This window comes from Protopterus annectens, chromosome 8.part0 (assembly GCF_019279795.1).
Source record: "Protopterus annectens isolate FY-2018-M chromosome 8.part0, PAN1.0, whole genome shotgun sequence".
NCBI classification, from domain to species: domain Eukaryota; kingdom Metazoa; phylum Chordata; order Ceratodontiformes; family Protopteridae; genus Protopterus; species Protopterus annectens.
This window is the reverse complement of record NC_056741.1, coordinates 805,967,804-805,992,082: the sequence shown is the minus strand read 5'-3', so window position 1 is coordinate 805,992,082 and position 24,279 is coordinate 805,967,804. Positions and strand designations below refer to the sequence as shown.

General features: G+C 40.0%; 1 protein-coding gene across 2 annotated transcripts in view; it reads left to right on the top strand.

The window, feature by feature from the left end:
* Positions 1–22,766, top strand: part of LOC122809057 (gastrula zinc finger protein XlCGF52.1-like) — a 153,135-nt gene extending 130,369 nt beyond the window's left edge. For both annotated transcript variants that reach the window (XM_044080271.1, XM_044080270.1), the window contains one exon: positions 21,570–22,766. In XM_044080271.1, coding sequence (XP_043936206.1) covers positions 21,570–22,651 — 1,082 coding nt within the window. In that variant the 3' untranslated portion in view covers positions 22,652–22,766. The remainder of the gene's footprint in view (positions 1–21,569) is intronic.
* The last annotated feature ends 1,513 nt before the right edge of the window (positions 22,767–24,279 follow it).

Sequence of the window (24,279 nt, the reverse complement as noted above, 5' to 3'; positions counted from 1 at the left end):
TAACTCAGAAAAGGGGCACCCCAAAGGTCAACCTCCTTGCCTCCCACACCAACCATCACCTCAGCAAGTTCTGCACCAGTGAGCATCACTGCATGGCTTGGAAAGTGGATGCCCTGTCCTTCCCCTGGGTCAATCTATCGGTCTATGCCTTTCGTCCACTACTTCTCATCCTCAGGGTACTGCTCAAAATAAAGGAGGAAAAACCAAGGACAATTCTTATAGCTCCAAACTGGCCACACCAGCATTGATACCCCTTGCTGCGCAGCCTGTCCCCACTGCCTAGGTGGCATCTTCCTCAGATTCCAAACCTCCTGACCCAGAGGGAAGGGGAATTCATGCATCCCCAATTGCAGGCACTCAGTGTAGCAGCTTGGCTTATTCCCTAACCCTCGATCAATCTGCCAACCTCAGTAAACAGGTTCTAGATGTTATAAGTGAGGCCAGACGCCCTAGCACTAGAACGTCTTATGCTGACAAATGGAAAAGGTTCTGCACCTGGATTCAGGCTAAGGGAGCCAATATGGCACATCCATCCATCCCTCTCATCCTGGATTACATAGCTGACCTGCTACACAGTGGCCTCACTTTATCCTCTATTAAAATTCATGCCTCTGCTATCTCTGCTCATTTTCCCACTGAGCAGCCCCTTTTCTCACACCCTTTGATCAAACAGTTCCTAAGAGGGGCTAGCAACTTGAGGCCACCCATAAGAGCACCAACCCCAGCTTGGGACCTTAACTTTGTGTTGAACCAGCCTGTTCAGCAGAGCTAAAATTTCTCTCCTGGAAGACAGCTTTCCTTCTGTCCATCACTTCAGCCAGAAGGGTTTCCGAGCTGCAAGCACTCATGGCTGTGGAACCCTTCATCATCTTCCATGCTGACAGGGTATCCCTCAGGACTAACCCATCCTTCATGCCCAAGGTGGTGTCCAGTGTGGCTCTTTACCAATCCATTCGTTTGCCCACCTTTTTTCCTAATCCACAGAACAAGGGGGAAAGGATCCTGCACTCTCTAGATTTGCACAGACAGCTTAGATTCTATCTAGACAGGACTAAATCCTTCAGAAAGTCTGATCAATTGCTGGTTAGCTTTGCTGCAGGGGCAGAGGACAAAGCCATCTCCAAACAAACCATTTCCAAATGGATAGCACACTGCATCCATTTCTGCTACAAGCAACATGGAAAGCCTCCCCCAAGGGGATCAGGACTCACTCCACCAGAGCAGCCTCCACCTCTGCAGCTTTCCTAAGAGGAGTCCCCACCAGGGACATCCTGGAGGCTGCCACCTGGACATCTGTTCATCTTTACCAAACATTACCACCTGCCTATCATCTCCAAATCCAGGGCAGGGTTTGCCTCTGCAGTCTTGCAGGGCATCCTAGCCAGCCCCTAGTTTCCTTGACTGCCTCCACCCATTTCCTCAGCTTTGGGAATCAACCCAAATGTGATGACTGCAACAGTGAAACATGCAGAACATAGTACAGTTGTGTACACTTACCATAAATGTAGATGTTCGAGTGTATTCATTGTTGCAGTCCTGGTTTCCCTCCCTCCATCCCCCTCTTCTTTCCTCTCTTTCCTTACAAGGAACATGTTGGTATTTACTTTCTACTGTTGGGGTTCTTCCACCAGAACCTGGCTTCCACTTAGGGGCTCCTGACAGGTTAGGACAAGAAAAACTGATATAATGGTGTCAGCTGCCTTACTTTATACTACTGACAACCTGACGTCAGTCCTGAAGCGACAGCAACCAAAGCAGAAATACTAAGCCTCTGGTATTCAGTCCGGCCGAGGGCTACCCTGGCAGGGATAACCCAAATGTGATGACTGCAACAGTGAATACACTCTAACATCTACATTTATACTAAGTGTACACAACTGTACTTTCTAGATGGTCACTATACAGTTTCCTTGCGTGCACGAAGAAGACTGTGTGTGCTCTTTAGGCCTCTGAGATGCTTATCTATGTGTCAAGACTGCCACACAGTCCACTTTGTTTCTGCACTTCCAGGTAGAAGCCAGTCATTTTCATTTCTAGATGCTTCCATTCGGTTTCATGTCACCCCCAGGTGGTTACCAAAATAAATGTCTGTAGTTGCAGTAAACCTGCACCAGAGACTGAAAGAGGTGAAAATGTTTCTGTATCTTGATAACTAGATCTTAGCCCATAAACTTTTCGACAGACTAATTGCATCTAGGAGTCCCTGCATGGTATTTCTTCAATCATTTAGAGTAATAGTGAACACTGCAAAGTCCCAAATGGAGCCCATGCAAACGTTAACTTTATATATATTAGACGCTCTTCCTGCAGAGTATATCTTTCTTTGAAAATAATTCTTCCTCTGGAAAATGTAGAGGGAGGTTTAGAAAAAACTCAGTGGGTAAGCCTATTTTACCATTCCTGGTAAACATTTCCAATTCAGTGACTGTACTGGCGCAGTGCTGTAACACAAAGAAACACAGCACTGTGGTGGTTTGTCTCTGGGGCCCAACACAGATCCTAATATGGCATTCCAGGGATGTGATCTTTGCTGATTAGCCATTTGCTCCCACCAAAAGTGCCTGCAGTAAGAGGTAAGTGCTGGGGAATTTACAGGACAAGTGTTAGCGTGCGTGTGTGTGTGTGTGTGTGTGTGTGTGTGTGTGTGTGTGTGTGTGTGTGTGTGTGTGTGTGTGTGTCTTTATGCAGAGGCAAGAATGGTTTCAGGTGAATGTGCATGTAGGTTTGTGTGTGGGTGTGTTTGTATGGGTGAGTGTGTCCATAAGTGCAGTTGGGTGAGAGTGGGTTGTGTGTGTGCATGAATGTATGTGGGGGGATGACATACCTCAAAAATGTCTTAGACTAATGAGAAAATCCTGCGGTATTTATTGGAGCGACACTAGACATCAAGGATACCTAAAAGTTAATTGTACAACATTTTTGCAACACAAGAGACCTACGAGCGTTCAGGGAGGTGGTTCACTAGATACAAGGTATATCTAAAAGTTAAGTCAAAAAACATTTTTGCAGCATAAAAGGCCTACAGTTCAGGAGAACAGTAGACACCAGGGGTGTAGAGGTTAGCTACAACTTTGCATGCGTTTTATGTAATTACTGACTTATTGTACAGTAATCTGTGGCTGGAGAGATGATAATGGGTGAAGATGAAGAGATAAGGGATCCAGGTGGAAAGATAAGGGGTCCAGGTGGAGAGATAAGGGGTCAAGGTGGACATATGATGAGAGTTTCCGGGTGGAGAGATGATGAGGGTTTCTGGATGGAGAGATGAGGGATGTTCTTCGTGTTTCACTGTTGCAGTCATCACACTTGGGTTATCCTGCCAGGGGTAGCCCTCAGTCGGCCCGAATACCAGAGGCTTAGCATTTCTGCATTAGTTGCTGTCGCACCAGGACTGACGTCACATCGTCAGTGGTATAAAGTCAGACAGCTGACGCCATTACACCAGTCTTTCTTGCCGAGGAGGCAGAAGCAGTTCGCATGAGTGCCGGTCAGCTGCTATCTGAGTTTTAATTTCCAAATTGAAGTTGAAGTCTTCTAAAGCTAAGTATCCCATTGGAGATCCTTTTTTCTTGCTCTAACTGATGTAAGAAAAAGTTAACAATTGTCTCGCCTGTGAAAAGCAAAGACATCACCGAGACTTCCATTCTTACTGCGTCACCTGTTTAGGCCCAGACCACGATGTCCCTCGCTGTCGCTTTTGTGCTTTGTTCAATGCCAGAACTATACGTCATCAGGCCCTTATTGTAGCTGAATATTTTCACTCAGTCCTCATATTCTGATATGGCCTCAGTAAGCCATCTGACTACCGATCTTCCAAAAAAAGTAAGGATAAAGACAGACAGACCGCACAGGTCCAAAACTGCCAACAACACTTCCGTTAAGCTAGTTGTCAGTTCTCCGGTCCTCAGTGAGGCACTTTCACAGCCCCTGATGCCCAATTCTGTGGATTCACAGGCCGCTACCGAGAACGGTTTGGAGTCTGGTATGCCATGAGACACTTCTTTGACTAAGGATCCTGCGGATGTTTCTACCTTACATGGGTCCGGAGCCGCTGAGCAGGCACTGGCTTCCGAGGAATTCTTCTCACTACCGATTCTCGACACAAATCGCCGACTTCTTTCGCATCTTCAGTTCTTTCTAAAACTACCGATTTTCTAGGGCCCAGGGTACAAACTACGTATAAAAAACCGATGACCCAAGCTGAGGCACCTGCTTCCATGCCTCAATCTCAAATGCTTAAAATGGCAGAAGACCTTATTATGCTTAATAGAGGAAGCTAGGCTACCCCTTCCAAAAGAAAAAGAGTCTTGTCCCCATTAGTTTTATCTGAACAGGAGTCCGATGACTCTGAGGTTTCTGAATATGAAGACATGCAACCCCTCTCTGCTTATGAGGATTCTGATGCAGAGGAATCCATTCCTTCTGCCTCTCCTCCCGATTATTTTTCATTTGGTGAAACCCTACATACTGTAAGGGAGCATTTCCAATGGGAATATCAGGACTATCGTCAGTCAAAAAAGAGACTCGGGGAATTCTTAGATTTACCACAGCAGACCTTTAGCCATTCCTCCTGTCCTGGATGTTGTGGATGATGTTTTTATGGAATCCAGTTTGACTCCTGACACCCTTCCTCCTGCTCCCAGGAAACCTAATGGGTACTGCAGAGTCCCTGACTCTCACAAATTCCTTTTAAAAAATCCTACTGCTGACCCAGAGGTCATCTCCCAAGGACCAAAAAAAATTAAAGCAACCTCAGCTAAGAATCCCATCCCCTCAGACAGAGATTCCCAAGCTTTAGACAGATGGGGTAAAAAAGTATGCACCTCTACAACTTTTGCTATTAGAGCACTAAATTGTCAGTTCCACATGCTGAAATATCAGCAGCATACCATGGAACTTCTCAAACAAAAAATGTCTTCCTTTCCTGCTTGTGCAGAAAATAAAGAATTACAAGAGTGTGTATGCATTCTGCAAGCCAATTTACTAAGCACACCTTGCAATGTGGCTTTGATGCCTTAGAAGCATCTTGTAGGGCAGCAGTCACTGGTTCTGTCCTTAGAAGGCATGCTTGGCTTAAGGAACAGACCTTGCCAGACCATGTCAAATCAAAGTTATTGAACGCACCATTGAACAAAGACAATTTGTTTGGCACCAGGGCAGAAGAGGTCTTAAAAAGGATGGAAGAAAAAGCTAAATTTATGCAGACAGTTAGACTTTTTACAGATCCAGCCTCCGAGGTTCACTAAGCATTGCCCCTCCAAGCACTGGTCCTTTATGGCCCCCTCCAGGCCAGCTCAGCCCAAACCCAGGGGAAGCAAACCTCCCAGACAGCAGTCCCAGGGAATGCAGAGGTCTAAGCAATGGAGTTCCTCCACTTCAAAAACAGGGAGTGCTAAGCCACCCCCTTATAGTAAGAATTCACAATGACTTTACACCTCCACCCCTTACCTCTGCCCACCTGCTTGTGCCCCTAGGAGGAAAACTCTCCTTCCATGCAAACAACTGGGCCTCTATTACCAACGACCGATGGGTCCTCAACATAGTGTGCCAGGGATACAAATTTTATTTCCACACTCTGCCAACCCCAAAAGGGTTCCCAGAGCTTCCTCTAAACCAGTGGGCAGAGGCCAAAAAGCAAGTCCTTTCCCTGCTCTCCACGAGGGCAATACAGCATGTTCCTGCAGACCAGATAAGCCAAGGTTTCTATTCCAGACTCTTCCTGGTACCCAGAAAAGAGAGTACCTGGCACCCAAAACTCAATATATCCATTCTAAACACCTTTCTGGTGATACCAAAATTCAAAATGCTCACCCTCCAGCAGCTTCTTCCTATGCTTTCCAAGGATGCTTGGTTAGCCACCCTAGACCTAAAAGAGGCCTACCTACACATCCCAGTCAGGGAATCTTGCAGGAATTATCTACATTTCAGGGCAGGATCTATGCACTTTCAGTTCTCTGCACTTCCCTTTGGCTTATCCTCTGCTCCCAGAGTTTTCACAAAATGCCTGGCTCCAGCCATTGTTTTTTGCAGACAAAGAAATATTCAAATTTTACCCCTACTTAGACGATTGCCTGATTCAGGCAGACAGTCAGGAAAAGCTATTACAGCACCTGACCTTTGTAAAGGACCTACTGACCTCCCCTGGGTATACTATCAACGAAAAGAAATCAAAACTAGTCTCCACACAAAAAATTGTATTCCTGGGAGCAAGCCTGGACACAGCATCATAGATGGCATTCCTTACTCCAGGAAAAACAAACCTACCTGGCAGGCTTCTTCTCTCAACTAGCCACCAGAACCCAGTTATCCGCAAGGAAAATCCTGCAAGCTCTAGGGTTCATGGCCTCCTGCATTCTACTCATTCCATATGCCAGACTGCATATGAGGAAACTACACTGGTACCTAAAAGCCTTTGGTGTCAACACTCTCAAAACCTGGAAACTATCATACCTATGATACCCTGTCTAAGGAAAGATTCTCTTTGGTGGGCAGCAGCATGCAACCACAGCAAGGGACTTCCCTTCTCACAACCCCACGCCACCCAGACCCTCACCAGAGACACATCGGACTATGCCTGGGAAGCACACCTGGACGGCAGGTGCATTCAGGGCCATTGGAGCCCAAGTCAAATACATCTGCACATCAGCCAAAAAGAGATGCTAGCTGTTCAGCATGCTCTGACAGCTGTTGGACCCCTACTCTCCCTGGGGCCTCTAATGATCAAAACAGACACCACAGTGATGTGGTATATCAGCAAACAGGGAGGTACTCACTCTTATCCTCTCTGCAGGCTCGCCATGACCCTTTGGTGCACGGTCTCAGTCATGCAAATACACCTGCTAGCACAATTCCTACCAGGATCCCTAAACTCTCTGGCAGACAACTTAAGCAGGAACCTGCTAGACCAACACGAGTGGCAGCTAGACCACAGAACCTTCAACCTTGTAACCTAGAAATGGGGCACCCCGAAGGTGGACCTCTTTGCCTCCCACTTCAATCATCAGCTCAGCAAATTCTGCACCAGGGAACCTCACAGCAAGGCCTGGAAAGTGGATGCTCTATCCTTCCAATGGGTAAATCTATCGATCTATGCATTTCCGCCATCTACCACTCATTTCAAGGGTACTGCTCAAAATAAGGGAGGCAAAACCAAGGGCAGTCTTGATTGCCCCAGATTGGCCACATCAGCACTGGTACCCACTGCTGCGCAGCCTGTCACCCCTGCCACCATGGCACCTACCTCTCATCCCAACACTCCTGACCCAGAAGAATGGAGAATTCATGCATCCACAATTGCAGACCCTGAACCTGGCAGCAAGGCTTATTCCCTGACCTCTTCTCAAGCTGCCAGCGTAAGCAAACAAGTCCTGGATGTTATACATGAGGCCAGATGCCCCAGCACTAGAAAATCCTGTGCTGACAAGGGGAAAAGGCTTTGCACCTGAATCCAGGCTACGGGAGCCGAAACAGCACAGCCCTTCCTTCCTCTCATCCTGGATTACTAGCAGATGTACTACACAGGGGTCTATCCTTCTCTTCTATTAAAATTCATGCCTCTGCCATCTCTGCTTATTACAGCACAGAGCCACCTCTCTTCTCACACCCTCTCATCAAACAGTTCTTAAGAGGAGCTAACAACTTAAGGCCACTCAGAAGAGCTCCTACCCCAGCTTGGGACCTTAACTTTGTGTTGGAAAAGCTCACCCTACCCCCTTATGAGCCTGCAGCTTCAGCAGGGTTAAAATTCCTCTCTCTTGGAAAACCGCCTTGATTCTGGCCATCACTTCAGCTAGAAGAGTTTCAGAGCTACAACCACTCATGGCTGTAGAGCCCTTCATCATTTTCCATGCTGGCAAGGTCTCCCTCAGGACTAACCCATCCTTCATGCCTAAAGTGGTGTCTAATGTGGCTCTCAACCAATCCATTCATTTGCCCACCTTTTTCCCTAACCCACAAAACGAGGGGGAAAGGATTCTGCACTCTCTAGATGTACACAGACAGCTCAGATTTTATCTGGACAGGACTAAATCTTTTAGAAAAACTGACCAATTGCTAGTCAGCTTCACAGCAGGGGCAGAGGACAAGGCCATATCCAAACAAGCAATCTCCACACTGCATCCATTTCTGCTACAAACAGCACAGGAAATTGTCCCCAAAGGGGATCAGGACGCATTCCACCAGGGCAACCTCCACCTCTGCAGCTTTTCTCAGAGAGGTCCCCACCAGAGACATCCTGGAGGCTGCAACATGGACTTCTGTTTATACCTTCACCAAGCATTACCACCTGCCTATCTTCTCCAAATTCAGGGCAGGCTTTGCCAACGCAGTCTTGCAGGGCATCCTAGCCAGCCCCCCAGTCTTCTTGACTGCCTCCACCCTTTTCTTCAGCTTTGGGAATCAACCCAAGTGCGATGACTGCAACAGTGAAACACGAAGAACATAGTACATGTTGTGTACACATACCATAAATGTAGATGTTCTAGTGTATTCACTGTTGCAGTCCTGGTTTCTCACCCTCCATCCCCCTTGTCTGTCTCTCTCTCTCTCTCTCTCTCTCTCTCTCCTTACAGGGAATTTTTGGTATTTACTTTCTACTGGTGGTGTTCTTCCATAACCTAGCTCCCTATTTGGGGGCTCCTGACAGTTGGGGCAAGAAAAACTGATGTAATGGTGTCGGCTGCCTGATTTTATACCACTGATGAAATTACGTCAGTCCTGGAGCAACAGCAACTGACGCAGAAATACTAAGCCTCTGGTATTCGAGCCGACTGAGGGCTACCCCTGGCAGGATAGCCCAAGTGTGATGACTGCAACAGTGAATACACTCGGAACACCTACATTTATGGTAAGTGTACACAACTGTACTTTTCCAGGTTGAGAGATGATAAAATCAGCAAGCAAAGGACAGCAGTATTGCTGAAAATGAATTCATCCTCAAGTCTTGGTGAGTACCTTCACAAGGTGGACCCTGTTTTTACAGAATCTCAGCAAGATGACACTGATATATAGATTGTAGTTTATGTAGCATATATCATTGACAGAAGTAGGGTAAACAAATAAAAAAGACAAATGGGTGCACAAGTTTCAGCAGAGAAAAAAGTGTCCAGTCATTGTACATGCACTGGTACCAGGACTGGAAAAAATGACAGTGTAGAATCTTCAAGACATAGAAACATTCTTACAATGGAGTTTGGCCTTGCTGAAGAGGATGATGGCCCACCTGTTGTAGAAGGACTTAGTAGTCCACAAAAAAACACAAAAACTGACAGACCAAAAAAGAGCTGTAAAGATGGTAGAGTGGACAACTGAGGATAAGAAAGAACTTATGCATTGTTAGTATTATACAAGACCACCAGAATTTCCAGATAGAAGATATTCAAAAAGATTAAGAGAGGAAATTAGAGGAAAAGAAAATACTTGCATAAGAAAAACTGTCAGGTACAATTTTTTGTTCATTACTGCAACAGATTCATAATTTTGACATTTTTTTCTTGTGCAAGTATTTTTCCTTTAATTTCTCTCTTAATCTTTTTAAATATCTTCTATCTGGAAATTCTGGGCCATTTGGAAAAAGAAGCGACTGAGGAAGTGCGAAAATATAAAGAACAAAACCTAGAGATCTTTGAAAGGTATAAAAAAGAAACATGAACATGAGAAAGAAAGAGAGAGATTTGATGTGGTGTAATACTTATGCAAAGGAAAATGCCAAACTTATCAATAGATATGCTACCAATATATGTAAGTCTGTATGGTTTGCAGAAAAAGACAGTTCTGGGCACATTGTGGGTACTGCGAAGAGCACTTTTTTTTCTAACGTGAATGACTGAAACAATACAAATTTCATGAACTTTAATTATATCTTGCCTTAGGAATGGTGTCCATTCATACCTAGAAAAAAGATAAAGCCAGCAACTGGATGGCTGTGAAAAAGTGGTTTATTAGTCAAACATTATTCAGACTTCAATCTCACAGACCGGTTTCGGCATAGAGTTAGCTTAGCCTTCTTCAGTGTGACAAAACAAAAAGAAAAAAGAAGTCCTTTAATACAAAAATGTTAATTAGAAGCAAAAACCATTAGACATGATTGGTGAACTCATGAATAAATAAAACATTCAAAGATGTTCATTAAGTCCTGGATAAAAAAGAGCACCCAACTTAATTATCCATTTTCTCTCTTTAATATCTAATTTCTTATGCCAACCTGATTTTACTGTACGATCACCTAAAATTTTATCTATAACAACAAAATGAAACCTAGCTGTGGAGTGTTTTAATGTATGTTTATAAAGCACATTACTGGATTTTTTACATTTTATATCACTGAGATGCTCAGAGATACGTAACTTGAATGGCCCCGATGTTTGTCCTACATAAAAACAGCGGCAACTGCAGCATGCCATATAAATTATCCAATCACTATTGCAATTTGCAAAAAAATTTATATCATATACAGTCCTACAGTTGCTACTTGAGAACTCTTTGGTCTTTAAAACATGTTTACAGTTGTTACAATGACCACAAGGCACACATCCAATAAGTTTGTCCCCAAGCAAAGTGGTTTGTGTAATGTGTAACAGCATAGATTGTGAGTGGTGTTTGTAATGATTGAAATAAGTACCTAGGTTTTTACCTTTCTTAAACAAAAAAGAGCAATTTTTTGGTATAACAGAAGATAATGCAGGATCAGCAGACAAAATATTCCAATTATTTTTAATAATATTAATAAATTGCCCAGTATTCCTTCCATAAGTAGTAGTAAATCTTAGTGGAGTAGAAGAAAAAGAACAACAACCTGGTTTTTGTTTATATGTAAGCAAATCATCTCTGGTCAGTTCTGATGCATACCTTTTAGTAATTGTGACATGGCCTGGTTTATATCCCCTGTTGTTGAACCTCTGTACTAAATCCTGGCTATATAAATGGAAAGTACGATCATTTGAGCAATTACGCCTCATGCGAATAAACTGAGACTTAGGAATATTCCTGGCAATATGTTTTGGATGAAAGCTGGATGCGTGGAGTAAGGTGTTATATTGGGGAAATTTTCTGAAGACCTCTGTATTTAGGGAGTTATCAAGATTTCTTGTGATCTTAACATCCAAAAAAGTAATAACATTTTGGTCATAATTAATTGTAAAATGCAGCCCCCATTTATTGTCATTCAGGTATTCAACAAATTCATGTAGATATTCAATATCAGCCCTCCACACCATCCAGCAATCATCTAAATACCTACGCCAGATATCAATTTCCGGTAGGTATAAATTATGTGTATCATCATAAATGATGTGATCTTCAATGTATGCCATGTATAAGTCAGCATAAATAGGGACAAACGAAGCCCCCATAGCAGTACCCTTGATTTGTAGGTAACACTGTTTGTCATAGAAGAACACATTCTTAGTTAGCACATGTTCTGTTAAAATGATCAAAAATGTATTAAAGCCAGGTTTGTACATATTAGATTTTTCCAACCAATATTCTATAGCATCCAAACCTGCCCAATGAGGTATGTTGGTGTATAGTGAGCTCGCATCAAGAGTGCAAAGCCACCAATCTTTTTCAATCTGCATGCCGTTAATGATGCTGAGAAACTGTGTGGTGTCCTGTATCCTGGATCTGACCCATGAAAGTAGAGGTTTGAGATGTTTTGTCAAATATTCCGACAAAGGCTCCGTAAGAGAGCCAGTTCCCGCTACAATAGGTCTACCCGGTGGATTTAAAAGATCTTTATGAATTTTTGGTAAAAAGTAAATATATTGCCTGACTGGATCAGAAATGGTAAGATGTTTCAAAGTATTAGATGTAATTATTCCATTTTCTACAGCCGAATTTAAAAATATATCAATTTTCTGTTTAAACATAGAAGTCGGGTCAAGAGGCATCCTAGTGTAGTACCTGGCATCATCAAGCTGTCTATGTGCTTCTTTGTCATAATCAGTCCAATTCATTACCACAACAGCTCCTCCTTTGTCAGCTTTAATAATTACTACCTGTTTGTTATTAACAAGCTCCTCCAAACATGCCATCTCAGATTTAGACATGTTGTTTGGTAAAAGTGATCCTGTATAAGAGCTAAAATGTAGTTCTTTAAGAATACTATGCTGAAATAAGCTGACTGATGGATGCATCGGAGGCATGAAAGTTGAAGGATGGTATCTGAAGCCATCAGTTGTTGAACCAAGTGATTGATCACCCTGAAAAAATAACTTGAGATTAATCAATCTACAAAAGCTTACTATATCCTGAGCAAAATTATCCTCTGGAACAAAAAAAACAGGTATAAATGAAAGTCCTTTATTAAGAAGAGTGGTTTGTTGTTCAGTTAAAACAATATCGGAAATATTGCATACATTATCATGAGTAGTAGTGTTTATTTGTTCGTAAGCATTTCCATTAAATTCTTTAAGCTTGTGACTTTTGCTGTGTTTTCTGCTCCCCCTCCTCCTCCCCCTCCTACATGACCTAAAGGGATCCCAAGATTATTACGTTTGGGTGAGGGGGAATCAATGGTGTGCAATGTATCAATATCAGTGCCAGAAGAGATATCTGCATCAGTAGTATCAGAATAAGTGTCATGAACATAGTGTTTTTTTAAAATAGATCTTGGCCTCTTACGTTTTGGATAAGGGTTATCAGTATTAAGTGATTTCCCAAACGTAACATATTTGGTTTGTTTAAAGGGTTGCCCTCTTTCGTAATCAGATTGATCATGAATACATTTTTTCAATTTCCTATCTTTCAACTGTGCTTCAAAAGTGAGGAGGTCAGAACTAAGCTTAGATAGTAGTCCTGGAAAAGAACTATCACGTTTATATCCTTCACATTCTCCAACAAGTTTGCTAACCCTAGGAGATTCCTTGTCAATAATTCTAGTATAGTATTTAGAAAGTGATTCAACAAATTTTAAAGAACATTCCTGTTGAATAGAATGCCACTCATTCAACAAAATATCATCATGATCTGCTACCAAGGGTTGAATTTTAACCCTCAAGCCCCTCGGGGTTATGCCTTTGGTCAAATAGGCTTTAAATAACTTGAAATGCCATATAAATGATCTGAGCATCCTCATATTTTTATTAAGGTCCCGAAAATTTTTTTCACAACATTGTGATATATTACCAATATTATGGTCATTTGAACTATGAGAAGCTGTCCCAATACCAAATACAGCCAAGTCCTCCCTGTCAGAAGACAGACCAGAGAGAATACTTTTTGTGTCCATTCATACCGCTCAACCTGGAAACAAGGCCCATGAAAAATAGGTACAAATCTGTATGCTGATTAACATAAAATTAGCATGCATAATTATGTAATTATGGGATACCAACTTTCAAACCCAAACTGAACAGACAACCAAAATATGGCACTAGAGTCCCCCTGCAGCCATTCCAATGTCCCATTAATTGGCTATTTCGCCTCATTTACCATAAACAGTAATGTGTGAGACAGTTATTATAGTAATTAAACATTTCCAAACTGTGAGTATGAACAGTACTTACTTGGCTTCATAATTAGTTTTGCTCCATCTCCAAATGTTACTTTATAGTTGCTACTTGTTACTCACAATATGATAAGCCATAACATAAGCCTACACTGTTTTACTGCTTCTTGCTTTTGGCTGTGTCTGTGTGCATGTTTGTGTGTTTGTTTGTGATCACGGTTATCAAAAAGTTAAATAACAAGCTATTGCCACAGCAGCATAAAAAATAAAGAATTCCAAATTTATTTAGTGCCAATAACATCTACCAAGCTTAAGAAGCCTCTGGTATGCCATTTTCAGTATGAAGATTGTTCTCAGATTGCTACAGTATTCTAACATTTAAAGAAACTGAAATATTTTATTTCTTATGTTACTGTATTTTTTTATTTTATATGATGCAGTAGAAGTGTATACATTCTAGAAAACTACATAACTCAGAACAAAGATAGCTTCATAGTTTTTGTTTTTTAAGCTTCACTTTTCATGATATGATTTGTCACGTCTTCCACTTTACACTTCCAAAAGCTATACTGTTAATATTCTGAACTTCCAGATGATTTTAATTATTGTGTCAGTTGCAGTTAATTATGTTGATTCCAAATGCTAACCTCTTGAGTGAATCATTAGCACAGTACAAAAAGCCTATACAAAAACCAACTTTTTGGATTGTTATATAGTGTTTTCATGCATGAGCCGAACCAGAAATTATTACAGCGCACAGCTTAAACAACAAAGGTAAAATAAAACAGTAACATTAATAGCTCTAATTACATATAGATTTCTAACTTACAGCTTTACTAAATCTCTCTGAACAGTTCATTAAATATTTATATAAAATCACACCTGGCTTTCTATGGTCAATTATCATGTCTTTTTACAGGTCCATGATGATACTGGACAGCTAAACTTAACCTACTAACATGGATCAATCAGTAGCTGATGGCATAAAAAATGAAGGGGTGTCAAGATTTCTCTGTCCCTCACTCACTAATGTAATTATGTTAAGCTAACAACATGGGAATGAAAAATAAAACACAGTCCAACTCTCTCTCTGTGAATGAAAACCAAACTACTTAGACTTCAGATGCAGATGACAATGTACAAATCCACAACAAATGTGTTATTATCCCATGCCCAGTCCCCAAATAAACAGGATACACACACACACGGTTTTCTTACTTGCAGGTCTGCCATAATCCATTCAGTGCTGCCGACCCATTCCTGCTCGCATATCCATTCAGTGCTGCCGTTCCCTGCTCACATTTGTAAATCAGTGGGCTGAATTGAGTTGCTTGGGCAGGTCTGCCATAATCGATTCAGTGCTGCCGTTATTTCTGCTGTTCCCACTTGCATTTGAGCAGAAAGTTCTGCGTGCATGACGTGAGCTCCAAGGAGCTCAATTCCGACAGGCTGATAACCCTGACGGAGCTGACATCATTGCGCAAATTAAAAAAAAAAAGAAAAAAATCGGAAATGAAGGGGTGCCACTCGGGGAAATCCTTCATTTGAACCCCAAAACTTGGTAAAAACTGAGGAATTCAGTGTGGTTGGCTGTTATGTGTCCATTCCCATCATGATATTAAAAACCTGAGAGACGTGGAGAAATTAAACTGAGAGAGCAGTTCGTACACATACATTAAAGTTAATGATTTTTCATTGCTCGAGTGCACTCATCAGAAAAAAATGAATTCTGTAAACTAAGCAAACATCTGTTATTACTTGCAGTAGTTTGAAACTGTACTAGTAACCTAGGTAGAACTTGTGCACTGTGAAGCTTCCATGAAATGAGGGTACACATAGGGAAACTGTAGGCATACTGTGCAGGGCACTGTTCATGTATGACTGCTGAGACAGGGTGATATGGCCTCAGGCAGGGAGGGAACCAGTGTTTCACATACGTGTGTAAAATGTATATGTTCATACTTGCATATATATATATATATATATATATATATATATATATATATATATATATATATATATATATATATATATATATATATATATATATATATATATATATATATATACACACACACACACACACACACACACACACACACACACACACACATACATACATACATAGTGCTGGTGTGTATCTACCTTTTTTGACAAAGGGGCGCCCTACAATTTTATTTTTGCATGTGGCCGTAATACATTCTGCTGAACTAAAAAAATCCCAGCGGTCCTGAACTCTGTGAACTAGTCAGATTGTCTCTCCTTCAAATCTTTGACATTCCTTTACATTGTAGCACCTATTATATCACATCCCAAGTGAGATTCATCTGATCCCGTCTCATAGAATAGGAAATAAAACAATAAGTAAAAGGGTCACACAGGTACACCAATTGGTTAAAAACCACAAAAATCTAAATCTAGCAAAGCTAGACTTTCTACTGTGTGATACCTTAAACCTCTTGTATCAGAGGCAACATGGGTTATATGCAAATTACCCTTTAAGGATATCAGGTGTTTCACCTAAATGGCAATTCTGAATGTCTGTGATTTTATCTTTTACTTTTAAGTGCATTTATGGACAGTTTCAGGCTAGTAAAGCCAAACCCCTCTAGCTGTGGATATGCATATTTCTGCCTTCTTATGGCATCATCAGCACAGTATAAGAGGAATGTTTGGCTTTTAGAAACACAGGGTTGTCATACCCAACTGATATCCATAAATATTAGGGTGTCTACAAAATATCCCAACTAACAAACTAAAACAATGAGTAAAAAGGTCACAAAGGAAAAAAACATGAAAAAAATGCGCTGCAAACATTTTAAAACTGTGTGTACTTTTGCAATTACACAGAAACTATATGGAAAACAAAGTAAGTCTATTGAATGGTAAATAATAGCCAAGGAAGACAACATTTTAAACAAATGCATGCAACTGTGGAGTGCAAGGTGCCCCATTGCTATGTGTAGAGCAATTTGGGTTTATTAGAATGTCAAATCATGTAAAAGTGAGTAAATTCTGATTGGCAACTGTAATAGTTATGTGCCGGTCAGAGCAGCCCAAAACAAAGCATTAGGCCATGCTGTACAGGACAGTATAAGACTGCAAGTTTAAAGCCAACAGCCAGTCAGTAGACCTTCTGTATTAAGGTCTGCAGCAGGCAGATGCCTAAAACACTTGTGCCAACTAAGTAGTCATCATACACAGCAGTATTTGCACTTGAATAGCACACAGATGGCAATAGGTCTTAAAACTGTGTAAAACTTGGAGCAGGTATACCCCTAAAATGCTATTGCTGTTCCCCGTCTCACAGGAATGGCAAAAATTATTCTAAATGAGTAAAACTGTGGCACAAATAAGCAGTAGTAACAAATTAGCAGAATTTGTGTTTAGTACACAGATATCAGTAGTTCTGAAAAAAAAACTAATTCCCCTTTTGTCTTTTGGACTGGTAGAAGATCATATCAGGTAAAAACAAATCAAATCAGTTAATTGTAGTAGCTGTGTGCAAGTCAAACCTGACCAACCAAATTGAACACTGGGTTATAAAGATCAACTACAGCAGTGTTTTCTCAGTCTTTATCAACAGAAAGTTTGCATGCATATTCATGCATGCAGTCTTCTTTTAAAAAGGAAAATTAACCCTGTGGTAGTTAGTCTTTTTTAGAAGTATGGGTTTGTGATTACCTTATTACTTTACATTTTTGCCAATATTACAGTTAAACCAGTTAGTGACTGTTCATCCAGTGATGTAATTACATGCTTCCTGCATGTCAAACTAAGCAAGACCACAGCAGGAATGCTAACCAGACTTCCAGATTCAGGGGAGATTTCATAACATTTTTTCCCTTGTACTTATAAAAGAAACTTTGTTTTGTAATAACAGATATTGTGCACTGTTGATTTAATAAACAAATATAAATTATAGAAATAATGAAGCACTGGTAATATACTCGAGCGATCTGGCTTCGTTGGAGGTGGAGACCATAGCTTGCCAACTTGAAATTGCTGAATAATATTCCTTCCTAAGATAATTAAATAAGTAAAGATCTTAGTAGTAAATAAATAAAACAAAGTTAAACAATAACAAGTCAAAGCAGTGCTGATGTATGATAAATATACTGAGGTAAATAATGAACAAGAACAGAAAACATAATCAGTTGTATAGACCAGAAATAAGTAAAGTGAAATCTGACTGATAGTTAAATAACCTGACTCATTATTGAAAGAAATACTTAGAAATAATATCATACAAGGCAGAGCTGTGCACAACAAACATCAGTTGATGTGGTCACCAAGATGTCAGAAAACCAGGAAGACTAACTTTTGTTTCGGCTTGAATGTAGCTGTTTTAACTCATAATTTCTTTCCAACACCAAAATGTAGCAAAACAGGTTTATCCACATTCATACATTCATTAACACAGTATTCAACATCAACAAATACTTTCCCAGCTCTAGTCAGCTATCCCTTTGAAGAGTCTTTCACTTAGTTTTATTAACTTTGGCTTCTTGACTCGGGAAAGAAAGTTGTTGTATTTTATACTTCATATACAAATTGCATGCGTTTTGCAACCTGCTATCTTTGTGGATGAGAAGAGCAATATGTCCAATCAAGCACATTTTGCATTCTAGATTTAGTATGTTTTGTTTGTTTTCAGCAGAAGAAAATGGCAACTTCATCTATCATTTTTTTATGTATTTAATTTTTTACATTGCATTACAAAATACAATTCTCTTGTCAAAGTCTAATAAATGCAGTTCCATAGTGCAGATCAGATTCTGTTGCATATTTTGCAAAGTTTAAATGTAGCTTACAAATGTGCCAACAGCCTGAAACAAAAAAGAGAAAAATACATTTTAAATAAGTTTCTCAACACTGCCACCATACTAACTACTGTTTTATTTTACCATCTACCCATTTGTCACCCCTTTTCCCCATTTTGCACATGGAGGCAGGGTGTTATTTCAACAGCGACAATCCTCTTGAGTACAGTGTTCACACCCCTAGATAGCTAGCCCTGCCTCTGTCCTGTGTATTCATAGGTTCATAGGTTAGTACTAAGCTAACTGCCCTTGTGAGCCATTTTAAGCTTAGCCAATTATCTGTTGTGAGACTCAAACCCAGTACCTTCTAAGGCAAACACCTTAACCATTAGGCCACTCTCCCAACCCCTTTTGTCAATTGTTAAATAATTTACATGGGGTTGCCCACTTTTCCTAATTACAGGTGATTTTGCTGTCAAGCATAATGGATTACTGACCATATGTATTAACCACTTCTGATACTTCTGAGATATTCTTCTGATTTATACCTGCCTTTCCCCCTCATCCTGTTTTAACTGTTTGCTGTTTGAGAGAAGTAAGAAAGATCTCCTCCGAATAGCTGTGCAGGGGCAACTGTGATATTAATGAATCTTCAGAAAGCACAGATATGCAAAAACAGATGTTACCTACATGGTGGGAATTTTGTTTCTCAAGGAGCAGTAGCCTCGGAGTCTGTTATATTAAATAAGAAGGTACACCTGGCAAATCCCCCTGAATGTGGAGTCTTGTCCCTCTACACACAAAAAATCAACAGACAGGTTTGTCCAAATTTGCATTCTTACTGTTGTCCTCTTTTACATGCTATAGATCCCTGCTTGGCTTACACTGGTTTATGTTTACAAACATCATTGAAAACGTGCCTTGTACTGCTTTTTGTGTGATAATACTTCTTTGCATTTTATCTGTGTATAGATTTATATACATTTTTATATATATAGATATATATATATATATATATATATATATTTATATATATATATATTTTTTTTTCTCTTAATATATATATATATATATATATATAAAATGTCATATTCTCTCTTTCTCTAATGTCATTAACCACAACCGCAATAATAACAAACTATCCTTAGCACTCTTTCGAGATCTATCCAAGGCTTTTGACATGGTTGAATGCTTATAAATACCTTGAAGGCCTTCTCCTTAAACAACCATGCACTCCAGTGGTTTCAGTCCTATCTGCAGGGCAGGCAACAGGCAGTCCTATGGCAGGACAAGCTATCAGCTCGCCTACCCATCACATTAGGAGTCCCTCAGCGCTCAATACTAGGACTCCTTTCTTTTCTCCATCTTTATCAACGACCTTCATTCAGTCATCCCAGATGCTACCTGCATTCAAAATGTGGATGACTCGACCTTGATTTGTTCTGACACCCCACCAGCTACTTTATTCACAGTAACCCAAAATACCTTCAGTACAGTGGAAAAATGGCTCTCCAATCAATATCTAATCTTAAACCCCAACAAAACTAAGCTGCTTGTCTTCTCCCCTACATGCAGGACCCCCTGCCATCCTTCAACATAACCACTAACAATGGCACTATCATCTCCCCAGAAGCCCAAACTAAACTACTGAGTGTCATAGTTGATAACCTGAAGTTTGATGCACAAATCACTCAAACTATCAAAACCATTAATAAAAAACTTGGCTCCCTTTACAGAATCAGACTTTTCCTTACCCCACTTGCTAGAATTGCAATTGCCCGTTCCCATCTACTGTCAACTCTTCTCTACACCTCACCTCTATTATCCAACTTAAACAAAACAGATCTTAATAAACTATCATCCTGCTATAACCACATTGCCAGATTTGCTTCTGACACAGCCTTCCGGACACACCACTGTCACAACTTAAATCGCCTAGAATGGCTTGAACTGCCAAGCCTACTGCAGTTCAACCAGCTAATAGTGGCACATAAAGTCCTTTACCAACCAGAAAATATACCTGCACTAAAAAATATTATCAGCCCCTACAACAGCACCTGTCCAGTGCAATCATCCACTAGACTCCTACTTCAAACATACAAATCCAACTACTCAACTGGGGACTCTCTGTTTGCCAACTCTTTTGGAAAAACATGGAACAGACTCCCAGCTGACCTGACCCTAGAACCCTCGCTAACTCAATTCAAAAACAAACTCAAGAAATACTTCAAAACTCATTGGTTATGTCCTTGCACTAACCTCGACTAGTGACCTCTCTATTACTTAGGTGCCTTACCTTCAACTACTTCTAACTTTTTTCTACCACTCCATTTCAGGAAGGGTCAGTTGTATAACTGCTGCTCAGTGTGTCTTAAACTTGAATGTAATGTTATGTATATATAACTTTGAAAATAATGTTATGTTTTATAAAGTGTTTTATAATAAGTTAGTACTATATGTGCTAAATGCTGGTATTGCTTATGACTGTAATCTGCTTGAAACTAGTATTTACTAAATGTTCAATGTGTATTACTATCTTGGAGATTTTCTCCCGGAGCCTCCGCTGAAAATGGACATATATCCAATCGGGCTATCCCGGTCAACAAATGTAAAATAAATAATAAAATCAGTCAATAAATAAATGTGTATATGTGTATATATATATATATATATATATATATATATATATATATATATATATATATATATATATATATATATATAAAATCACATGCATCTCTCCTTTAATATATATGTGTGTATATATATATATATATATATATATATATATATATATATGTGTGTGTGTGTATATATATATATATATATATATATATATATATATATGTGGTGGTGCTGCGGTAGCGTTGTCGCCTTACAGTAAGACGCTGTCCGGTTCGATTCTCAGCTAGAGCGTCTTCTACGTGGAGCCATGCGTGAAAGGGCGTACCTTCGTTGAAGGTTGTGCATCAGAGCTGGTAACTTGGCTCGTAAAAATCAACTACCAATCATTAGCGGACCGGAGTTCCGCTGTGGCGACCCCTAACCGGGAAAAGCCGAAAGACACAACAACAACATATATGAAAACACACTTGCATATCTAGGCACATATGTGCAGAAAGTTTTCCCAGTATTCAGTCATTTTTCTGAATACTCAATGGCTGTGCATAGAATTTAAAGCATTTGTGTTTCACATTGATTGATGTGCTTTTCTGTCATCAGTTTCATGAATTTTGTATAATTTTTTTTTTTTCATTTAACTACACAGAATAAAACAAAATACCATAGTAAAGCTGATATTTTTTTTTGTTAATTGTGTATTTCCCATTAACATAAAATCATACTTTTTGTTTTTATTGCAGCACCTGCAGTTGAGGAGTGCCACCATTTCCAAACACACCCCAGTGCATCCCAGGAAAGTGACAACAGAGTGATCCAGTACTTTTATACAGGAAAAATAAAGGCTTTTGCACATCAATTTATTCCATCTGGCTACCAGTGGACTGCCATAGGCATGAGGCCTTATGTGAATACTGAATATCAGGAAGACTGTTGCAATAAAATTATTTTTACTGCACATCAGCCTTCTTGCAGGAAGAACTTTTCCATATGTTCAAACTGTGGGAAGAGTTTTTCAAGTATTTCCGGTGTTAACAAATCTAATCAACTTGTTACATGGCAAAATCTGCTGACCTCTACAAAATGTGAGAGAAGTTTTGGAGGTGCATCCAGTTTTAGCAAGCAACAGCATTACACTGAAGACAAATATCCAGTGTGTGATGAATGTGAAAGGTATTTAACAAATAGCTCTAACTGCATGCAGGTACACAAAGACGAAAAGCCATTTATATGTACTGAATGTGGGAAGAGTTTTAGGCTAAGAAGTTTGCTCTTAATTCATCAGGGAATTCATATTAAACTCTTCAAGTGTGAAAACTGTGGAGAAGATTTTACTACTCAGTCAAAACTCACTGCACATCAAAAAATACATACTGGAAAGAAACCTTTTATATGTACTGACTGTGGAAAGAACTTCACAAGCTATTCAGATTTAGTTAAACACAGACGGACTCACACAGGAGAGAAACCTTTTGCATGTGCAGACTGCGGGAAGACTTTTGGAGATGTGTCAAATCTTGGTAGACACCAACGGATTCACACAGGCGAGAAACCTTTTATGTGCAATGAATGTGGAAGAGGTTTTATAAATAGTTCAGATGTCAATAAGCACAAAAGGATACACACCGGAGAGAAACCTTTTACATGTACTCACTGTGGGAAAAGTTTTACATTCCGGTCTAATTTTGTTAAACATCAGTGGGTTCATACTGAAGAGAAACGGTTTAAGTGTACTGACTGTGAAAAGAGTTTCAGAAGTAAACAATCTCTTTCTACACATCAACGACTTCACAGAAAGGAGCTTCCTCTTGGATCTACAGTATAATGTATTTATGTACTTTGTTAGTAAGCTTACAAAGTCTATTAATGGTGTACCTAATATATGCACTTTGTGCTTGCTCTTTTCTAGATTAAAGTTGTCTTGGTACTGTCTCTTTACAGATACATGACTTTTTTTTTTATAAATGTACAAATGAAGCAGTATGCACAAACAGCTTTAAATGAACAGTGTTTTAAAACTTAAATGTAACCTGAATTGACAAGACACCCTATATTGTAGAAGAAAATGCTTCATAGAATATGGACTAGTAGTATGTAGTAGGTGTATCAACTGCTGTTGTGAAGATCACTGAGTGTGACATTCCACTGTTTTCAAATAAGGTCTCTGCAGGCGAACTTCTTCCCTCCCAGGTACAGTGACCTCTGAGATGAGTGTATAGGATTGTGGGGGCATTCCCTCCGTGTAAATGATGGCTTTAGATTCCACTTATAATTACTTTTTTTTTTTCAGATTCAGGCATAATATAAGCTAGTGTCATATTCACAGGTATGGAATCATGTGGACTTCGTGCATGTACTACTAAAATCTAAGGATATTTTGGTATGATTTGATACTTCATATCCAAATGTCATCATGGTGTTCAAACAATGCATGGCTTTTTTCAAAGTGTGATTCTCCAACAACAGATTCCTAAAAATTTTCAGTGTTAGAAGAATTCCAGAGAAAATCAGAAAAGTCTTGAAGGTTTGACACTAGTTTTGCTGCTTATTAAGTACAGGAATCAGTAGCAGAGAAGATAATGAGTGAGACAGAGAATTTGCAGAGTTAAGAAGCATGGCAAGTCACCAAAACCAGTATATGGTGAGTCATAAATACCTGGGACTATATACAACAGGTGTTTTACCAAATCTGTAGAATACAGTAACAACGAATTATATTATCTTAACTTTTTATAAGCGAATTCCTTTTGAGCCCAGTGTTGGGGGCTGGACTCTTGCCTCCACCAATCACACAAACATCCACCGTACTTGCAATGTTACAACTTCAAAATTCAAAGAGATTCAGGGACAAGGAATAACCTTGAGGAATGGTAGCATCCCTCTTATGTGAAATTCTGCAATGTCACATTTGTATTTGAGAAGGTACTGTGGGTCTTTTCCTGCAAAATTTGGATAGCTGCTATTTTCTGTTACCGTACTTTACTGATTTGACAAACTGCGGTGGTGGTGCTACGGTAGCGTTGTCGCCTCACAGTTAGACGTTGCCCGTTCGATTCTCAGTTAGAGTGTCTTCTGTGTGGTGACATGCGTGAATGGGCGTTCCTTCGTTGAAGGTTGTGCGTTAGGCCTGGCAAGCCAGCACGTAAAACTCTGCTGCCAATCATTAGCGGACCGGAGTTCTGCTGTGGCGACCCCTAACCGGGAAAAAAACGAAAGAAGTTGGTTTGCTAACTTAGTTTCATTTATTGATGATTCATGCTGGGATTTGCTCAGATTTTATAATATTCATTGTAAACTGTAATGTTACTGTGATATTTTGATTTTGACCCCCCCCCCACACACACACACACACACAGATACACACACACACACTTCAAAAGCAAGCCCATAGAGACATAGACTTTAACACAGTCTTCTTAGCTCATCTTGTCTGTATTTCTCTACTTAAATGAA